This window comes from Astatotilapia calliptera, chromosome 23, assembly GCF_900246225.1.
Source record: "Astatotilapia calliptera chromosome 23, fAstCal1.2, whole genome shotgun sequence".
Lineage (NCBI taxonomy): Eukaryota > Metazoa > Chordata > Actinopteri > Cichliformes > Cichlidae > Astatotilapia > Astatotilapia calliptera.
In genome coordinates, this window is record NC_039323.1 from 22,780,017 (window position 1) to 22,797,627 (window position 17,611).

General features: G+C 40.4%; 1 protein-coding gene across 2 annotated transcripts; it reads left to right on the plus strand.

Annotated features, from left to right (window-relative positions):
* Positions 1-1,466: 1,466 nt before the first annotated feature.
* Positions 1,467-13,643, plus strand: LOC113016729 (ly6/PLAUR domain-containing protein 1). 2 transcript variants are annotated; one of them, XM_026159789.1, is made up of 5 exons: positions 1,467-2,039; positions 6,191-6,325; positions 6,650-6,712; positions 9,576-9,836; positions 12,213-13,643. In XM_026159789.1, the coding sequence occupies exons 1-4, from the start codon at positions 1,991-1,993 to the stop codon at positions 9,809-9,811; spliced, it is 483 nt and encodes a 160-aa protein (XP_026015574.1). In that variant the 5' UTR covers positions 1,467-1,990; the 3' UTR covers positions 9,812-9,836; positions 12,213-13,643. The 2 variants fall into 2 exon arrangements, with proteins under 2 accessions (XP_026015574.1, XP_026015575.1); XM_026159790.1 differs by lacking the exon at positions 6,650-6,712 and having other exon boundaries at positions 1,471-2,039.
* The last annotated feature ends 3,968 nt before the right edge of the window (positions 13,644-17,611 follow it).

Sequence of the window (17,611 nt, forward strand, 5' to 3'; positions counted from 1 at the left end):
CTCCCTGTGAAATTCCGGATAATATTCAAACTTCTTCTGCTCACCTTCAAGGCCATTCATAACCTCGCTCCTCCTTACCTTTCTGACCTGTTAACCACTACCTGTTCTGACCGTTCACTTCGTTCTTCTTCTTCTATCCAGCTTGCTGTACCTTCCTTCCGCCTCACCCCCATGGGAAGCAGAGCTTTCAGCTGCTCTGCTCTCAGGCTGTGGAACTCTCTGCCCCCAGAAATAAGAAACATTGGTTCTCTCCCCCAGTTTAAATCCCAACTCAAAACTCATCTGTTCAAATCTGCATATTCACTGTGAATCCACTGTTTGTTCATTTTATCTTGTGCTTTTGTTTTATTGTTCTTATTCTCCCATTGTTTTACTAAGTGTTTTATCCTATTATAAAGTGTCCTTGGGTGACTTGAAAGGCGCTCATAAATAAAAATGTATTATTATTATTATTATTATTATTATTATTATTATTATTATTATTATTATTATTATTAAAGCCTAAAGATAGTTGTGTGGGGAAATCCCAACACTCAGACCGACAACCATGACACATTCACACTTAAATCACCTTTCTTCTCCATCCTGATGCTCAGTTTGAACCTCAGCAGGCTGTGCCTGAGGGCCTCGAGTTGCTGCCATGTGATTGGCCAATTAGATATTTGCATTAAACAGGTGGACCTAATGAAGTAGTTGATGACTTAATTTGCCACATGTTCACCAACAGTGGTGTTCACAGGTGTATTGAGCACAGATTAATAAGCTCAGGACCCCAACACCTGCAGCGGAGGGAAACACTGGAGCAACAGCGATGGCACAATCTTCTCCTCTGAGTATTCTGTGTACGTACTTAGAATCCAAAACTAGATGATAGTTGTTGTTGTCGTTTTTTTTTTTGTTGTTGTTTTTTGTTTTTAAAGATGGATTGCCTGAGTTAATTTAATTGTAAAGATAACATTTTTCTGCTCTGTGTAGTTTGAACTGACAGACGTTACTTAAATAACAAAGTTTAGCTCAGTGCACACAGGCAGGTACAGTTACAGTGATTCAGTGATAATTATCAATAGATAAATCAATCTATTAGTGTAGGGTCTTTACTTCACGGTGTAAAGTGATTGTTTGGTGCGATATAAATAAAACGGAGTTAAATGCATTCAGTGACACACACGCGCGCGCAGATAAAAATGTTCACATTACATCTTTTATTTTCCAAAGTAAAATGATCACATGATACGTCATTAATAAGTTCATGGCGATTACATGGCGTGAATAAGAGTAATAGTAAACGCACCGTGGCCCTCCACCCCACCTTAGAGCTGACTCAGTTACATTAATTAATATTAAAATGTGCGTCTGCACGCGGACTATTTACGCCATTAAAAAACATACACGTCGCGTGCTATGTGATCCAGGCCACTGAGAGTCTGACGTGACTGAAAGATCTTAAAAGCAGACGAGGGGAAAGTGTTTCCCTTTGCGGGGGCTACGGACTCCATTCACTGAAATATTCTGGCGAGCTGTTAGGAAGCACCAAAACGCGCCAATCCAAGTTTTGCGCACGGGGGATTTTATTTGTTATCCAAATCCACACGCCAGCGCCGAGAAAGAGTCACGGTGAGAGGATAACAAGTAATGATGCGCAATTAGTGCGCGGGCACAGGATGAGAAATGGAAACGCCAACTGTGCGCTCCAGTCACGTGGCTGCGCTTTATGATTTCTGCGCTCCGGATCTGTCTCCAGTCGCGCTGCGTGGAGAGGAGACGCGCACTTTGCGGGCAGGAGCTTCTTCTTCTACTACTTCTCCTCCCCTCTCTCTCTTTTTCTTCGCTGTCACTTCAGTCAGCCGGGAGGATGAGCGGATCCGAGTCCGGGCTGCCTCTGCGGCGGGTCGACCTCCTTGTCTTATAACAACCTCAGGGAGTCCACGCGTGTTTGTCCCCCCATTCTTCTTCTCTTCATGTTTCCCCTCCGAGCATCATTTGGGAGAGAATGCGTCTGCTCGTTTTCGCGACTTTGCTCGGAGTCCTCCTCGATGCGGGTAGGTGCAACTTTGGGGAGACCGCAGTGGTCTCGTATGATGATAGAAGTCATGTCCACGCACAGAGAGGAAATGCAGACTTCGTTTAGAGCCAGTCGAGATGAACTTTACTTTATAGCCGGTGTAACATTTTGGAGACTCGTCTTTGTGCCAATAGATAAAGAATAAAAAAAGAGAATCTTTCCAGATGTTTTTAGATAAGTGGAGAAACAGCAGGAAGGATTTATGGTTTTGGAGAAGGAGTGCCCCCCTCCCCACCCCACACCTCACACACCCCGAGCTCATTTTGGAGCAAAGTGGGAACAATAGTAACACAGATCCACGCCAATGACGCCATTTAAAAGTGCGAGCCGCTTGTTCCCGCTGCTGCATGACTTTCTGCCACATCGCGCTGATAGTATTTAGTTGTTCTGAAGTGCGTCAGGTGATTGGAGTTCAGAGGATGGCGATATAGAAGTAGCAAAAAGGATGTGGTTTGTGGTCTGTTTTCTTTAGCGGAACTAAGAAAACGGGGGATTTGAAGCAGTTTTCTAGAAGTGATGAGCAGAGCTCGGGAGCTGGATGCTGCTCTGGTGTCCTGATTTCAGGAGTCTGCAGGTTTTGCTTGGTTTAAATGTTTTAGGGTGGTGTTGTGGTGGTGGATATGATATGAGGACCTTTAAAGTTGGAGGTGAATGCTTGCTGCCATTTAAATGATTGCACCAGTGATATCTATAAGCTTGAGTGGGATGTTTAGAGCAGGCGTTTCTGCAGGGATGGATTTTTGAGCTGCTCTGATGAAGATATCCTAGCATGGAGCAGTAAGTGAGCATACGCAGTGATCTGATGAAAAATGCTGAGATTTGATTATATAAATTTATAGACTTTGCTTTTAGTTATGATGCAGAGAGGTGGCACTGAGTCTGTAGATCATCTGATTTCCAACCGTAGCAGTCACTTAAACAGGACTACAACGTCATTGTGGGCACTGTGATGTCTAATTCATATGTTTACTTACACTCGCTTTCTTTTTGCCTCACGGTTTGAGCAGATCTCTGCAGAGCATGAGGCATCTCAAGGTTTCTGGCAATAGGAGAAGAATAAATATTTTTGTGATTTCTGGGCTCATTTTTTCTCATACAGTATAAAAGTTAATAAAGGCCTATGGTGCTCTTTCAAAATAAAGGCTGAATATATGTATTTCAAATTAATCCTCACGATTTAGCTTGATGACTGCAAAAGAAATATGTCTGCTGCATCTGCAATGACTGACGGAGTCCAGTCCACCTTTTAAATTAGAGCTGATCTTTTAACGCTCCACAGAGAACATGCAAAGAACAGAATGATTTATTTGAAAAATGAGGACCGAGTAGGTCTTTGAACAGCTCCTGTGGGGTCTGCAGGTGCCTCTGCTGGTAAGTTAAAAAAAGCGGCAGATGAAATTGGCAAAAACCCACATAAAAGTGCATTTGTATATTTACAAGAGGTTGCCGTAGCAATCTGGACTCTGGTTTTAGTACCTCAGGGATGAGGATGCAGATGGGTCATCTATGCACTGGCAGATTACATTTAACGCGGCAGCTTTGTGTTGTAAATGGAGTTTTATCAGCTATAAAATCCACGGGTTACCAGGGAATTAAGAACAGCCACTCTGAGCTTTGCTGATGTGTTTTCTTTACGGCTTATTCTGTGTGAATTTATAACCTCTCTGCTGACACTCGAGACATCCAATAAAAGAGAGCAAAGAAAAACATGTGCTTTTATGTGCTTCGTGCAGTCAGGAGACCTTGTCACTGTCCATCTGCTTGTAGGCGTAAAGTCAAAACACCCAGCGGGAGATAAAAAGATGACAGAGCGCTCTCGTGGAGCGCCATTAGTCATGTTTGGAGCAAATATACCGTTGAACAAATGGTATATGTGCTAAAATCTGTACAAGCATCTATTGCTCAACTCTGGGAGAACACAGGGGATGAAATAAACACACAGCCCTGATTCACAGATACTGTGAACAATTATCAATAATCCAAGAAAAATAGTCCTGTGAAGAGCAGCTTCAAACTTGAGAAAAGTCTGGCAAACTTCATCAGTCGTCACCTGTGCTGTTCATATGACGAATAACGCCTATCCTGACTTGCTTTAAAGCTGCTGTTTGAAGAGGACAGGCTGAAGCCCGTACACACTCACAGGATCAGCCATGATTAGGTTTACAGTGAGGGAGAAAGGGTGACATCACCACACACCTGTGGTGGCCAGTTGCTATGGTGCATAACGCCACTGAGAGGAGGGGGAGGTGTGAAAAACCCTGTTGTCTGAGTCACTCAGGTCCAGGCTCTGGAGAGGCCAGTCAATCAAATAAATGTAGCTGTTGCCAATTAGACACTTTCCAGATGGTTTTGCATGGCGGATCAAAATCTGACGGTAGTTTTCTGTGTTCAAAATATATTCATTTTGACAAGATCTCTAACACCACTCGCTGAAATTCAGCACCAAACCATGACAGAGCCTGTACCATGCTTCACAGGTGGCTGTAGACACTCGTTGTTAAGTTAAACTGGGACTGAAAATGAGTTTTTTTTGTTTGTTTGTTTTTTTGTGTCCCGTTTGGATCTTTAGCCATCAGAATTGTTGTCTTAAGGCCAAGAAAGATGCCAAGTGGATTTATTTTACCAATTTTACAACTGCAAAGCTCTCCAGCGAGTAGTGCGGTGCTCTGAACAGATAATTGGAGGTGAGCTTCCCTCCCTCCAAGACATCTACAGGAAGCGGTGCCTGAGGAAAGCGGGGAGGATCATCAAGGACTCCAGTCACCCCAGCCATAAACTGTTCAGACTACTTCCATCAGGAAGGAGGTTCTGCAGCATCCGGTCCCGAACCAGCAGACTGAGAGACAGCTTTTTCCATCAGGCCATCAGACTGCTGAACACGTCATAGACACCTCAGCTTCACTACTGGAACTTCAACATTATGCACTCCATACTGTACAGTAATGCCACTGTTTTGCACATATTCAACTCTGTATATTTTATATATTTTATTTTATTGTTTACTCTATTTAAATTGTAAAATATGTGTATACACACACACACACACACACATGTGGAAAACATTTAGTATACACATCCAGAAATGCATATACTATTATATATTGTACATATATTTATTAGTTTCAGATGTAGCCATTCTTGTATTTTGCCTGTTTATGTTATTGTATTTTGCACAACTCTGTTGCTTGTGAAGCTCGCACACAAGAATTTCACTCGTATGTACTGTACCAATGTACCTGCACATGTGATGTGACAATAAAAGTGATTTGATTTGATTTGGATCATCATGGCCTTGCCATATTGGTCCATTTGATTGACCTTTATTATAAGTATGAATTTATTTTATTTTCGGTTGCTACAAACGGGACAGACATGACTGGGGAATAGGACAGGGAGAAAGAATTAAAGAAAGAGAGGGAGAGAAAGAAAACCAAAGGGGAGAAGAGACGGTGAGAAGGGGGGGAGGAGAGAAAAAAAAACAAAACACCTGAAAATGAGTTTAAAGGCAGGCAATACTCGTGGACCAAGTGACTTAATTTAATGGCCGGCAGGGGGTGTCTGCTTTTGCTTTTCAGATTGTACACACTCTCCTTGGTTTACGACCTCAGTAAACACTTTTTCTGATCGTTTGATGGACTCAAACGCTAGATTCAAGTTTTAGGTAATGATTGGAAAATTAAAAAATCATATTGCTTGAAATTTCATAGCTTTGCACAGTCACATTAATCACAGAGCATCATTCATTATCACTCAGTGGTGCATAATAGAAGAATGCAGCTTATGGGCATATTTTTAAGTCTTTAAAGTATCAATAAGTAATATCAAAGTTTATTCAATCGATCTCTCTGGAAGCTAAGATTCCACCTGCTGCTAATCTTGAGTTTGCAAACCTCTTGGAAACAGTGGCTAGGCCTATCTTTCTCATTTTCTTCACAAGATAAAAAAATCTAGCCACCTTTTTAAGCTCCGCGCTTTTGACATTTGACAAAAAAACAAATGTTAAACGCATTCCTTTGCTTATCAAGCTGTGATGGGAGGATTGATTATCCATGTGAAGAACTCTGTAGGGCGGGAAACAAAAAAAGTCCTGCAATAACTGAACATTTCTGCTTCCACTCTGTGTGGCAGGAGATACCCTTCAGATTCAGTGCTACCAGTGTGAGGAGATGAAGCACAATGACTGCTCCACGCCAGAGTACATCGTCAACTGTACCGTCAACGTACAGGACATGTGCCAGAAGGAGGTGCTGGTCAAATCTGATGGTAAGCCGCTTCTCGTTGTTAGCTCATGAAGTCTGGCAATGCCTCAGTAGAGGCCCCAACGTTACAGAGATTACAGAATTATGTATGCTTGATGGAGGAATGTCTTTCTTGGTTTTCTCATTCCTTTACGCGCTCCAGAACAGAGTCCATAAAGGTTGAGAGACTGGGATTAATGCACAGTCTGAGCCAGCCAAAAGTACAAAGATAGAGTTTCTGTTTATCAGTAGAAAGAAGGAAGGTGACCGTCTGGAAACCAGAGATGAAACTGAAAACACATCGCTCAGAGAGAACGTGACTTCTTAAGTTTTCTTCTCTGCCATTTAGGTGAGGCTGCCGTAATTGACTACGCTCGTTTTGGTCGTAGCATGACTTTTATTTTCGAGTCACGTAAGTGGAGCCTACATAAACAACTCTTTAAATTAACTGTGATGTTTGCAGATGTGTGTAATTTTCTCTGTCATTAGTGACAAAAAAGAAAGTACCCAAGGATACCCAACTTCTTCCATCCCAAAATACCTGTTAATCGTTGTGTCTTATTGACTGGTCCAAAAGAGCAATCTCCTGTGATTTTCAGTGAAATAGATATTGTTATCTGTAATTTAGTTCCTTTGCTCTGCTTTGAAGGAAAAGAGAAGCACTGACTGATGTGTAGGCTGACTCTGGTGTAGGACTCGGTATCACAGAGGGGACACTGGGCTGTGGTACAGTGTGTAAAAATGTTCCAGTTGTAAACCTACATAAACGTTCCCATCCATTGCTTTTTTTTTTTAATTTGCAGGCTCGTTTTCACATAAGCCTTATTTGTATTGTGATGTTGTTTTGCTGATCCAAAACCCCAGCTGACTGAAACTACTTCATTCAGCTCATTTGTCAAAGACAAGAGGCTTTCATTCAGCTGCCACTGAGATTAGATTAGTTTTGTGCCGCCTTACAAGAAATAAAATAGCTCAGTCTATAGAGTGAAAAAAACTGACAGTTTGGAAAAGAGGTGGGACAATTTTTTAAGCAGACATTTTTTTAAAATTCCAAACTAGGAAACCTACCAGGGGTCATGTGGTAGAAAATGCAAAAAAAGATTAACAAACCTCCATTTATTGTCTAAAAATGTATAAATATGAAATAATAAAAGGAAAAGTGGATACAACCACAATACGGGTGTAGCGTTTGAACTTTTATTTCACATCCAGAGCAGTATAAGGTAGGAAGTTTAATTTGTTTTGTGCACCAGAATATTATTTTGAGCTATCTCAAAATTTGAACTTACTGAGTATCTTAAAATTTCAAGTTAAAATTTTGGCATATCTAATTCGAAATTTCAAGTTATTTTTTTTTTTGAGATGCTATCTAACATTTTAATTTATTGATGGTAAAACTAAATAATTAAAATTCAGTAGCAAAATCAAGCTTCCATAAAATATTTATCTGTACATTTATCTGTGTATTTATCTGCTAACATCTGTTTGGCTAACTAGCATAGCCAAGTATGAAAAGTATTAGCATAGCATTTCTTCAAAGACCAAAGCTCATCATTAACTTTAAGGTTGTTGAGTTAAATCTTATTTAAAGAGCTGTGAAAGATCCAAGGTGCTCTCAGTTTCTAAACAGAAATTATTAACGTGATTTTCATTACATTTTGAGGACGTTTACACTTTAGCATCCCCAGCTAACATAATCAAAAGATGTGCACAGACAACGGCTAGTTCTTCTAAAAGTCTTTTCTATTATAGTGTTGGGAAAAAAAACATTTTCAGTTTTATTCAGTCCTGTTCCTTTAGTTCAATTTCTTCCATGTAACAAATGTATTTTTATTTAATCTAGATATTAATTAACCTAGTATCAAACATATTTTTGTAACATTGCTTCTAAGGCCCAAACAGTCATTAGCTATCAGTTTGCTTTGTTCACTCTTATTTAAAGACCCGAGTGGGAGCTTGTGCAAAATGCTATTAGAATCTGAGTTACAACTGTCAACAGTAACCTGTTCTTTGTTGGATTTTGGTGTTTACATATAGCTCGATTTTTAAAAAAAAAAAGAAAAATCTTCCGTTGTAGTACTGATATTAATATAATTAATCCAAGGCTAAAGCACATCATTAATTATCATTTTATTGTGTAAATGTTTTTTCTGCCTTAACAATTATGTTATTATATATATATTAATATCAGTTTAATTTCTGATATTATGCAAAACAGAAATTAAACCAACATTAGTGACTGTAATCTGTTTTTTGCTCAATTTTTACTAAATTTGGGGATGTTTATTTTTCAACTACTCCATCTTTACACGGTATTGTGCATTTGCTTTCCCTAACATGTTTGCAGCCTAGTATTTGAAGTAAAAATATTCTTTATTTTTACAGACTGTCAATATTATGTTTGCAGCTACCTGCAAAAGTCCCTTCAGATAACAAAGTTATCATTGATTGGCTTATCAGATTTTTCCTATTAGTTGTCAAATCTCAGACAGCACGTGGCTTGATGAAGTGTCTTATAATTGGAAGTTTATAGGTTCAGTGCTTGCAACAAAGTAGCCTTGCGTGGTGTCCTTGAGTAAAACATTGATCCCTCATAGCATTTCCTCAGATAGTAATTTTAGGCTTTACCTTGACAGACAGAGAAGCAGTTCTGTAGAAACATGTGCCTTATTACCACATACCAAACAAGCACTATCAAGGGGAAAAAATGCTAAGATGCACATTTTTCCTGCCTTTCCACTTAATGGAACTCCCTGCTGCAGAAATTGAATTTATCTGAATTTGATTTAATCCACACAGCAAAGGAATGTTTCATTTGCAGACAACAGAAACAACCACATGAATAATACAGTAACAATACCACATAGATGACAAAATGCTTCCTATATCAAGCATACCGTAGAAAAACATAACAAATAACAGCAATAGGTACCAGATAGAGAAAGGTTACTTGATAAAGAAGTCAGAAAGTGCAGAGTGAATAAAAAGCATTTTTCCAACACATCGCAGAAACAAATTGTCCCTCACCGCACAACGTTAGTTAATAAAAGGAGACAGGAAATCAGTACTTTCAAAGTCCAAATAGGACAATAAAGTACTGCAGCTCTTATAAGTTGAGTCTAAGCAATCTTATTACAGCAGGGACAATGAATCCACATTTCTTTGCAACTTTTGTTAAATGCATTTCCAACTACTGGAATCTCTTTTACTATTTTTACTATTTTTTCTGTTTGAACACTGGAAACATTTAGAGAGCTCTTGATTATTATTTTCAGGGATACATTATCGGAAATCGTGTGCATCCTCGGGGGCTTGCCTCATCGCCTCCTCTGGCTACCAGCAGTTCTGCACCGGCAGGTTGAATTCAGTCTGCATCTCCTGCTGCAACACCCCACTCTGCAACGGCCCCAAGAGGAAGCGTCCCACCAACTCGGCGGCAACGACCACCCTGCAGACGAACCGGCCTCTTCTTCTTTTCCTGCTCGCACTGCTGCTCCTCCTACTGACGTAGATGATGTTCCCGCCACAACTTCGCTGTACAGTTTGTTTTCTGTCTAAACCATTTAAAAGAATTTACCTTTCCAATCAGAATTAAAGTCAAGTTTGTAAAAGAAAGCATGGTGTTAAAACCACATAAGCGAGGGGATAATAAGACGGTAGATTTAATGTGGGTTTTTTTGGGTTTTTTTTAAATCAGTGTGACCCAAAATGACTGAGGCACTGAGCTTATCAAACACGACAGTAATTACTCAAATCAGGGCCAAGAGACATTTATCCACAGATTTCTGCAAAGACCAAAGGGTTTTTACAAATTTGCCCATGGGGCCATTAAAAAAAAATGCAGGTTTCAGACACTTTTGCTTTGCTCTCACCTTGCACACAAGGAAAGTGCATCCATCATTCATGCGGAGTATATTTTTCCATAAATAGGTGATATAAACAGGGATATTCCGTACTGCAGAGCCAGTGATCTATTGCTGCTGAACTTCTACTTCTAAAATAAAGCCCAAGTAACAAAAACCCCAGTTCCTTGAATGGCCACTTGGTGAAGGTCACTGCAAAAGGAAGCCAGTCCCCCGAGTACCTTTAAATCAGATATACACATGCTCAAAGCATCTCCCCCCCACACCGAAAAAAAAAAGAAGCTTTGGTTTGTTTCTTTTCAGTAAAACTTAATTTTTCTGACACTCCATCATTTCAGTTTTATTAAAACCTCAGTTAGGGACCAGTCTGCAACCATCTGGCAACCAACGGTGCCAAGGGAAGAATCTGTATTCCTCAACCAGTGAGATCATGATTGCTTTTGTTGGTAGCATTCAAAGAGGTCTCCTTTTGATTGCTTTAGTCACTAGCCGTTTGCCAGGATTGTCAGTAGCTGACATGAGAGACACCGACTTAGCTGCAAACAAATCAAACAGTGGGAAAACTACAAATAATGCAATGGAAACTAGAAATGCAATGACCAAATAAAGGTATCTCCTTTTTTAATGTGTTGCTTGCATCAAAAAGGTACAACATTTACTTTGAAGGCAAAGATTCTCTGTGTCTGGTTTGCATCTTTTGCAAATTTTACTAAAGATTGGGAAGTAGTTGGTAAGTGTTTGCAGACAGGTCAGCATCTTCCGTGTAAACCACAGGTATCAACAGCAGTCTGCTAGCAGCCAAAGCAATCTCAAGGAAGTTTTGGCACAGCACCCTCTTTGCTACCAATTTCTCCTGGTAAAAATCAGCAACCTCCAGCAACTGCTCTCCATGTGGTTGGTTTTTCCTTGGCTTCGAGTTAAGCATGATTAAAGGTATGGACAGTACTGCAAGGGATGAAGTACCAAACTCAAAGCCTCAATGGATAGTCTACAAATCACTGGGTAATGTTATGGTGGGCCATCCGTCTTATATATACAGTGTATGAGCTCAGCCTGTAGCTTCACCACAGAGAGATGGAGCTAAACTAGGTACAGGACCTTTTGTCGGCCCTCTTTTAGGTAAAGCTGATCAAGTGTGAGTTAATGCTTTAGTTCAGAGGTGGGCAACTCCAGGCCTCGAGGGCCGGTGTCCTGCAGATTTTAGATCTCACCCTGGGTCAACACACCTGAATCACATGATTAGTTCATTACCAGGCCTCCGGAGAACTTCAAGAAATGTTGAGGAGGTAATTTAGCCATTTAAATCAGCTGTGTTCATTCAAAAACCTGCAGGACACCGGCCCTCTAGGCATGGAGTTGCCCGCCCCTGCTTTAGTTATAGCTCACAACAGGTTGTCTTAGTTGTGCACAAAACCTGGAAGCTATGAGAGGAACCTGACCTGGGTGACAAAGGACACTGTGCTTCTTTAACAGATTAAACAAATAAGTCTTGTTATGTCATTTTGACAGTTTTAGAAGTGAAGGTAGGTGACTCTTGTCTTCTAGACAGAGCGAGGGGGATTGTTTTCCCCTTTTTTCCAGTGATTAGCTGAGCTAACTACCATCTGGCTGTAAACGTAATGGGCAGATGTGAGACTAGTATCAATCGTCTCATTTGATATGCACTAGAAAGCAAATTAGCATATGTCCTCAATCTATTACTCTTAAATTAGCTAAGGGAAATCTTAATGCTGCTCTCTACAGTGATAACTGCTTTTCCTGCTTTGCAACAGTTTGGAGGCCCTAAACAAATAATTTTTCTCATCTTTTAATAAATGAATGTGAGTGGAGTGCACAAAGCCCTGATTTCAACCAAAATTCAACAAAACAGCGAGTGTCGGATCGTATGTGTTGCCTGAGTTCACTGGCTGTGAGATATTTAGCATGAAGGTGAAAAGACTAAACACACACAGAAATGGTTTCAAAGTTACTGTTTTAAGATAGTGTTTTCTTTTTCTTTCTTTCTTTCTTTTTAAACAAATACATACGATGTGCTTTTTGTTGCCACAGGTTCATCCCGGGGTCTGGACCTTACGAGGAGATTTGGACACCACATCGGCTTCGTAGCTTCTCAGCTTTATGGAAAACTGTCAGTGTTATTGATGGCGTAACCGCTGAGAGTGACACGGAAACCCCGGAGAAGTGAAAGCATACAGAGCTTTGTGAATCATTGATTGCTCGGGTTTGAAGAGGATGCGGCTGAGTCATCTCTCGCCTTTTTTTTCTTTCTTTTCTCTTTTTTTTTTCTCTTTTGGCTTTTTGTGAAGTGGAGTGTTTATGTGAAGAAGCTGGTCTCAAGTTATTTTCTGGTTATTAGATGCTGTAAAAAAAAAAAAGTGCTGGTGGAGGTTATAATACTTTTGAGCTTTTTCATTTTCTGGTCTTACGGTTTGAAACGGCGCTGCTGGTTTCATTTTCCTGTCGACGCTGTAGCTGTTTATGCTCTGAATACACAGATTTGACCTTACGAAGCCAAACTTTAGTTTTATTTCTCATATGTTACCGTGAAGACTGCACATTGACTGAGGCAACAAGTTGAAGGTTTCCCAGCTCTCTCGCACCTTCCTTTCACATTTATGCTTATTCTCCACTATCAACCGTCATTTCTCTTTGTTTCTGCGTTGTCAATCATAGGGTTGCTTCTGCGATATAAAGCACTATTAGTAGGCATTAATATTCCTGTGTAGAATGATCTATTAAATTGTCTCATAACCTTCATATTACATAGTGCAGAATAATAAGAAAAAAATATAAGTACAAATAAAATTCTCACTCGAGACTTGCTTCAGGTGATCTCTGTCATATTTCCCTTTAAGTATCCTTCATGGCCCCAAAATCACGGTTCCCTCTGCATGCTGTAAAACAAATTTCATAACTGAAACCTGATTTGATTCTCATATTTCAGTGTTCAGATGAGCATTTTAGAAAATTTCTGCATTTATATTTGCCTCTAAATGATCTGTTTGCCTATTTATTCTTATCACGGATATTTGTTTTGCTGCTTGCGTTGGCTATCTGTACCGTATCGTATTTATTCTGTGGTGAATGTGCTGTGGACGGCGATGCAGACACTCCGGCGCTGTATTTTAATGCCACACGTGAAGGTTTTAACGGTCCCGAGGAGAGCGCAGGACAAGAAACTGCAGTTCAAGAACGTCAAGAGGAAAGGCATACTTGAGTTTATTATTTCTAGATTTGAAAAAGCTGTGTCAGAGACGGGGCCATCTGATAAACTTTTGTCTTTTTATTGATCTTCTGTGAAGAGTAACACTGTATTCTGCTGATATGTGATGTAAATAAATGTTGCAGAAATGTTGCAGAAAAACTGCCGTTAAGCAGCAAGATGTCGTGATTTTACTCTAAGAGCTCGTTCACTTTGTGTTTGAAAACTAAGAAGTTTAACAGATAATGGAGCGCAAAATATTAAACATTTAATAATAACTCTGTTACTTTTTGGAAACTTCTTGGTCTATGTAATTAAGACAATTTAAGGCGGGGAAATTGTCAAGAAATTGCAAGACTTCTGACCAAAGCAATAATAATTCATTAAAACGACACTAGAAGCTAAAAATATTAGAAATTGTATTTAAATGAAATAACAATAAAAACAAACAGAAACAATATTGTGTGCTTATAAAACAAACTAAATTTATAATTTATGGATAGGGAAATGTCCTCGGCTTTAGTCTTGGTCAGTGTGGTCAAATTTGTCCAACAAGCACCGAGACAGTCTGGACATTTATCGAGACCAGCATGTCCGCATGTCGTCAAGTGTTTGCATTGTAATTGCTAGTCTGAACCTATCAAATCTGCCCCTAACAAATGTCACGCACATTACAAATGCTTTCATTGGCCACTTTATACTTTTTCTAAAAACATATCCCCCACACTATTACACCACCAGCAGACTGAATTGATAGAAAGCAGGCTGATCCATGTTTTCATGTTGTTCACACCTAATTTTGACCCTACCGTGTGAATGTTGCAGCAGAAATCAAGACTCACCAGCCCATGCAACGTTTTTCTAATCTTCTTTTGTCCAATTTTGACGAGCCCCTGTGAATTGTAGCCTCAGTTTCCTGATCTTATCTGACAGGAGCTGCACCCGGCGTGGTCTTCTGCTGCTGTTGAGATGCTCTTCTGCATAACTTGGTTGAAACGAGTGGTTATTTGAGTTGCTGTTCCCTTCCTGTCAGCTGGAAGCAGTATGGTCATTCTCCTCTGACCTCTGCCAACAGCAAGACATTCTGCGTAAAACAGACGGTGGTGTGGCAAATCACAACAGTTTCTGATGCTCAGCTTGAACTTGAGAACATGACCATGATCGGTTGTGTTCATGAGCAACAAAAAACAACTAAAACTAACACTGAAACTAGGAAAAACCAAACTGAAACTAAACAATATAAAGTAAAAGAAAGGTTGGGGTTCTTGGCAGCACGGCCTCACCTCTGCTCAACAAAGCAACCGCGGACCCTCAACTCTTATTAGTTCAGCCAGTACTATTAGATCAAGCACCATTTTCAGCTCTGCTACCATAATTGGAAAAGAGTTTCTCTAATGACCAATCAGCATTTATAACATGATAAACTTACATTTGGTAACACAGGGGGCAACTGCACAGGAGCGATGGTTACTGAATGTATGCCTGTGTAGATGTTCCCTTAGAAATCAACAATGAATGGATTCCTTTAATCATACATTTTTATTTACGATATATCTACTGACCTTCTGTGCTCCGACTTACAGAGGTTACTGCTTAATTAAAGTTAATTTGTTGAAAAAATTCCTTTGAACACAGATTCTTTTTCTTCCTTTGCAGTAATTAGAAACAAATTAAGCCCCTTAACAGAATATTGCTGTAAATTTACAGCCACATAATTATTATCTAGGAAATTACAGGGAACCTTTAAAGTCTATGAAATATTGTGCTGGACTATCACACGTTAATGTCTTTTTCATAATAAAACCATCCTGCTTCCAGTCTGATATTAGGATTTCACTGCACCTAGGCATTAACTTTTTTGAGGGGGTGAAACTCCAAATTATATTCACCTCTGCTGGTGGTCCCTGCTGGGTTAGGTATGCCTAACCTCTCTGAGTCTTTAACCTTGAGAACAGCCAGCCCGAGGACGGCATGGATGTGGTGTTTTATTAAATTAACCACACTTTGCTGACATGTCTCTGTACTGTTCTTTTTAAATGACTATGCATGTATGTTTTTGCAGCATTTTTTATTTCAGACATCCCAGAAGGTTGTTCATCTGGACGTAGCGTTTTGTGGGAGAAACGTTTCATCACTCGTCCAAATGACTTCTTCAGTCTCAGCTGACTGCAGGTTTCCCCAATCTTATAAACAGTACATCTGCACAATAACTGAAACTAGCCCATGATCAAGGAACTGACCTCACAGCCCATTGTTCCTTCAGTGGGCTGGTTTCAGCTATTGTGCAGATGTACTGTTTATAAGATTGGGGAAACCTGCAGTCAGCTGAGACTGAAGAAGTCATTTGGACGAGTGACGAAACGTTTCTCCCACAAAACGCTACGTCCAGATAAACATGGATGATTGAGCATGCAAGACATTCATTTCAGACAGTTTGCAGCCTGCTTTCACTTATCGTTATTGAGCAGGAAGCACAGTCTTGTTAAGTGAACCTGCAGTTGATAGAAAGACTGCCAACAGTGTAAACGTGATAAAAGTGTTATATCACACAGAGGACTTTATCAGAATGAACAGCAAACCTGTTTTACACCTCTGTCTTCGAGTGGCTGTTTGTCTGGTAGCTCGGTCTTTGGAATTTGCAGCTCATGTATCTACAGATTCATTTTTTTCCCTGGGAAAAACAGTTTTCCTCCTCGGTGTATCATTTTAAATACACTGCTGTGAAAATCAGCTTCCCCCCTTCCTGATTTCTTAGTTTTGGGATCTTTCTTCTTCTTCTTTGTTTTGCATAGTTGTTGCACCTAAATGTTCCAAATCATCAAGGACATGTTAATATAAAAGATAACCTGTGTAAATACAAAATGCAGTGTTTAAATGATGATTTAATTTATTAATGAGCAGCTCTCAGGTGGGAACACCCCTAAGCTGTGACTTCATGTGTGCTAAACGCTGCCTCGTGAGCTACTTTTCCAGTTTCTTTCCCGACCGCTTTGAAGGCTTTTGACAGTCCAGTTGTGGCTGCGATGATAAGCGTCACCAGTAATGGATGATTGACTTGTAAGAGCCATAACAGTGTTTCCAAGTAACCGTTTTCAATTATACGCCTGACAATGCAGCGGTGCATTGTTTGAGACACAATAGAGCAGCTCCCACTCGATGAGTCCTGCAGACTATAGAGAGAAACATGCAATAATTTTTGGCAAAGCGATGAAAAGACAACCGTCGGCTTGTTGGAGCCATCATGAACGCGGCAACGTTACTCACATTAGGGGAGGTTAAACCTCAGTTTTGTGTGTTTGTGTGTGCGTGTTGCTGCTGCAATTTAAACTTTGTGCCTGTCATCAGTGAGAGTCCTGCAGTGTGAGGGCGCGCCTGTATGACTGAGCATCATTAAGCATGAATACGGAGGAGGAGGAGGAGGAGGAGGGCGAGGGAGTCAGGGCTGACGATCACAGAGGGGAAGTGCCGACTGCAGACCTCTGGGGGATAAGAAGCAGCAAAAAACAGGAGATTATTAAAAATAATAAGGCCCTCCTCTGCCTTGCTCTAATGACGCAGTCACAGTACGACTCTGGCAGCGGAAATACTCAAGCTGACGAGGGACCTCAACTCATCTACTTTTGTTTACTGTTGTCTGGAAATGAGAAGGAAATGATCAGTTCTGGTGTGGGAGGCACAGATCGCAGGACAAGAGAGGATGGCGAGATCGGAAAAGCTCCAGAGGGTCAATTAGCCTCAGATACTGTACACATAGTTAAACTAAATGAAAGCAACCCTCCATCAGTGTGTCCAACCTCCTTAAATTCCATTAGCTGCAACCAGCGAATCAAAGCCCAGCTGTGGGCCTTAAATTAAGACGAGACTCTATTAACAGATTGCACTGTCTACACCGTCAGGCCTGGAAAGTGGGTAGAGCCAATAATGATCCTGAATCTGATGACTTGGCAGTCAAGCTGACACAAACTGCTTCCCTCCAATCCACTTTAGAGCACAAACACAAATCTCCATTCCACTAAGTGGGGCCAATAAACACAATTTAGCGCAAAGGGGGAGATTAATCTGTGGCTGTGTGGACGTTAACAAGTATCGGACGAGTGTTAAATACACTCTGCACCTCAGCAGAGAGAAGCAGCTGAATCAAAGAGGGCCAAGTAGAAGAATTTTTTTTTAAATCCCTGCATTTAACAGAGGCTGTTTAAAAGGTGCAGAAGCTGCTCTTTGTGTGATTCCAGTGAGTGATGCACTC

Excerpts from the sequence above, each read along its gene's own strand:
- LOC113016729 (XM_026159789.1), top strand. The coding sequence starts at position 1,991 with ATGCGTCTGCTCGTTTTCGCGACTTTGCTCGGAGTCCTCCTCGATGCG. Across the intron at positions 2,040-6,190 it reads CGGAGTCCTCCTCGATGCGG|GAGATACCCTTCAGATTCAG; the intron begins GTAGGTGCAACT and ends TCTGTGTGGCAG. Across the intron at positions 6,326-6,649 it reads GGTGCTGGTCAAATCTGATG|GTGAGGCTGCCGTAATTGAC; the intron begins GTAAGCCGCTTC and ends TCTGCCATTTAG.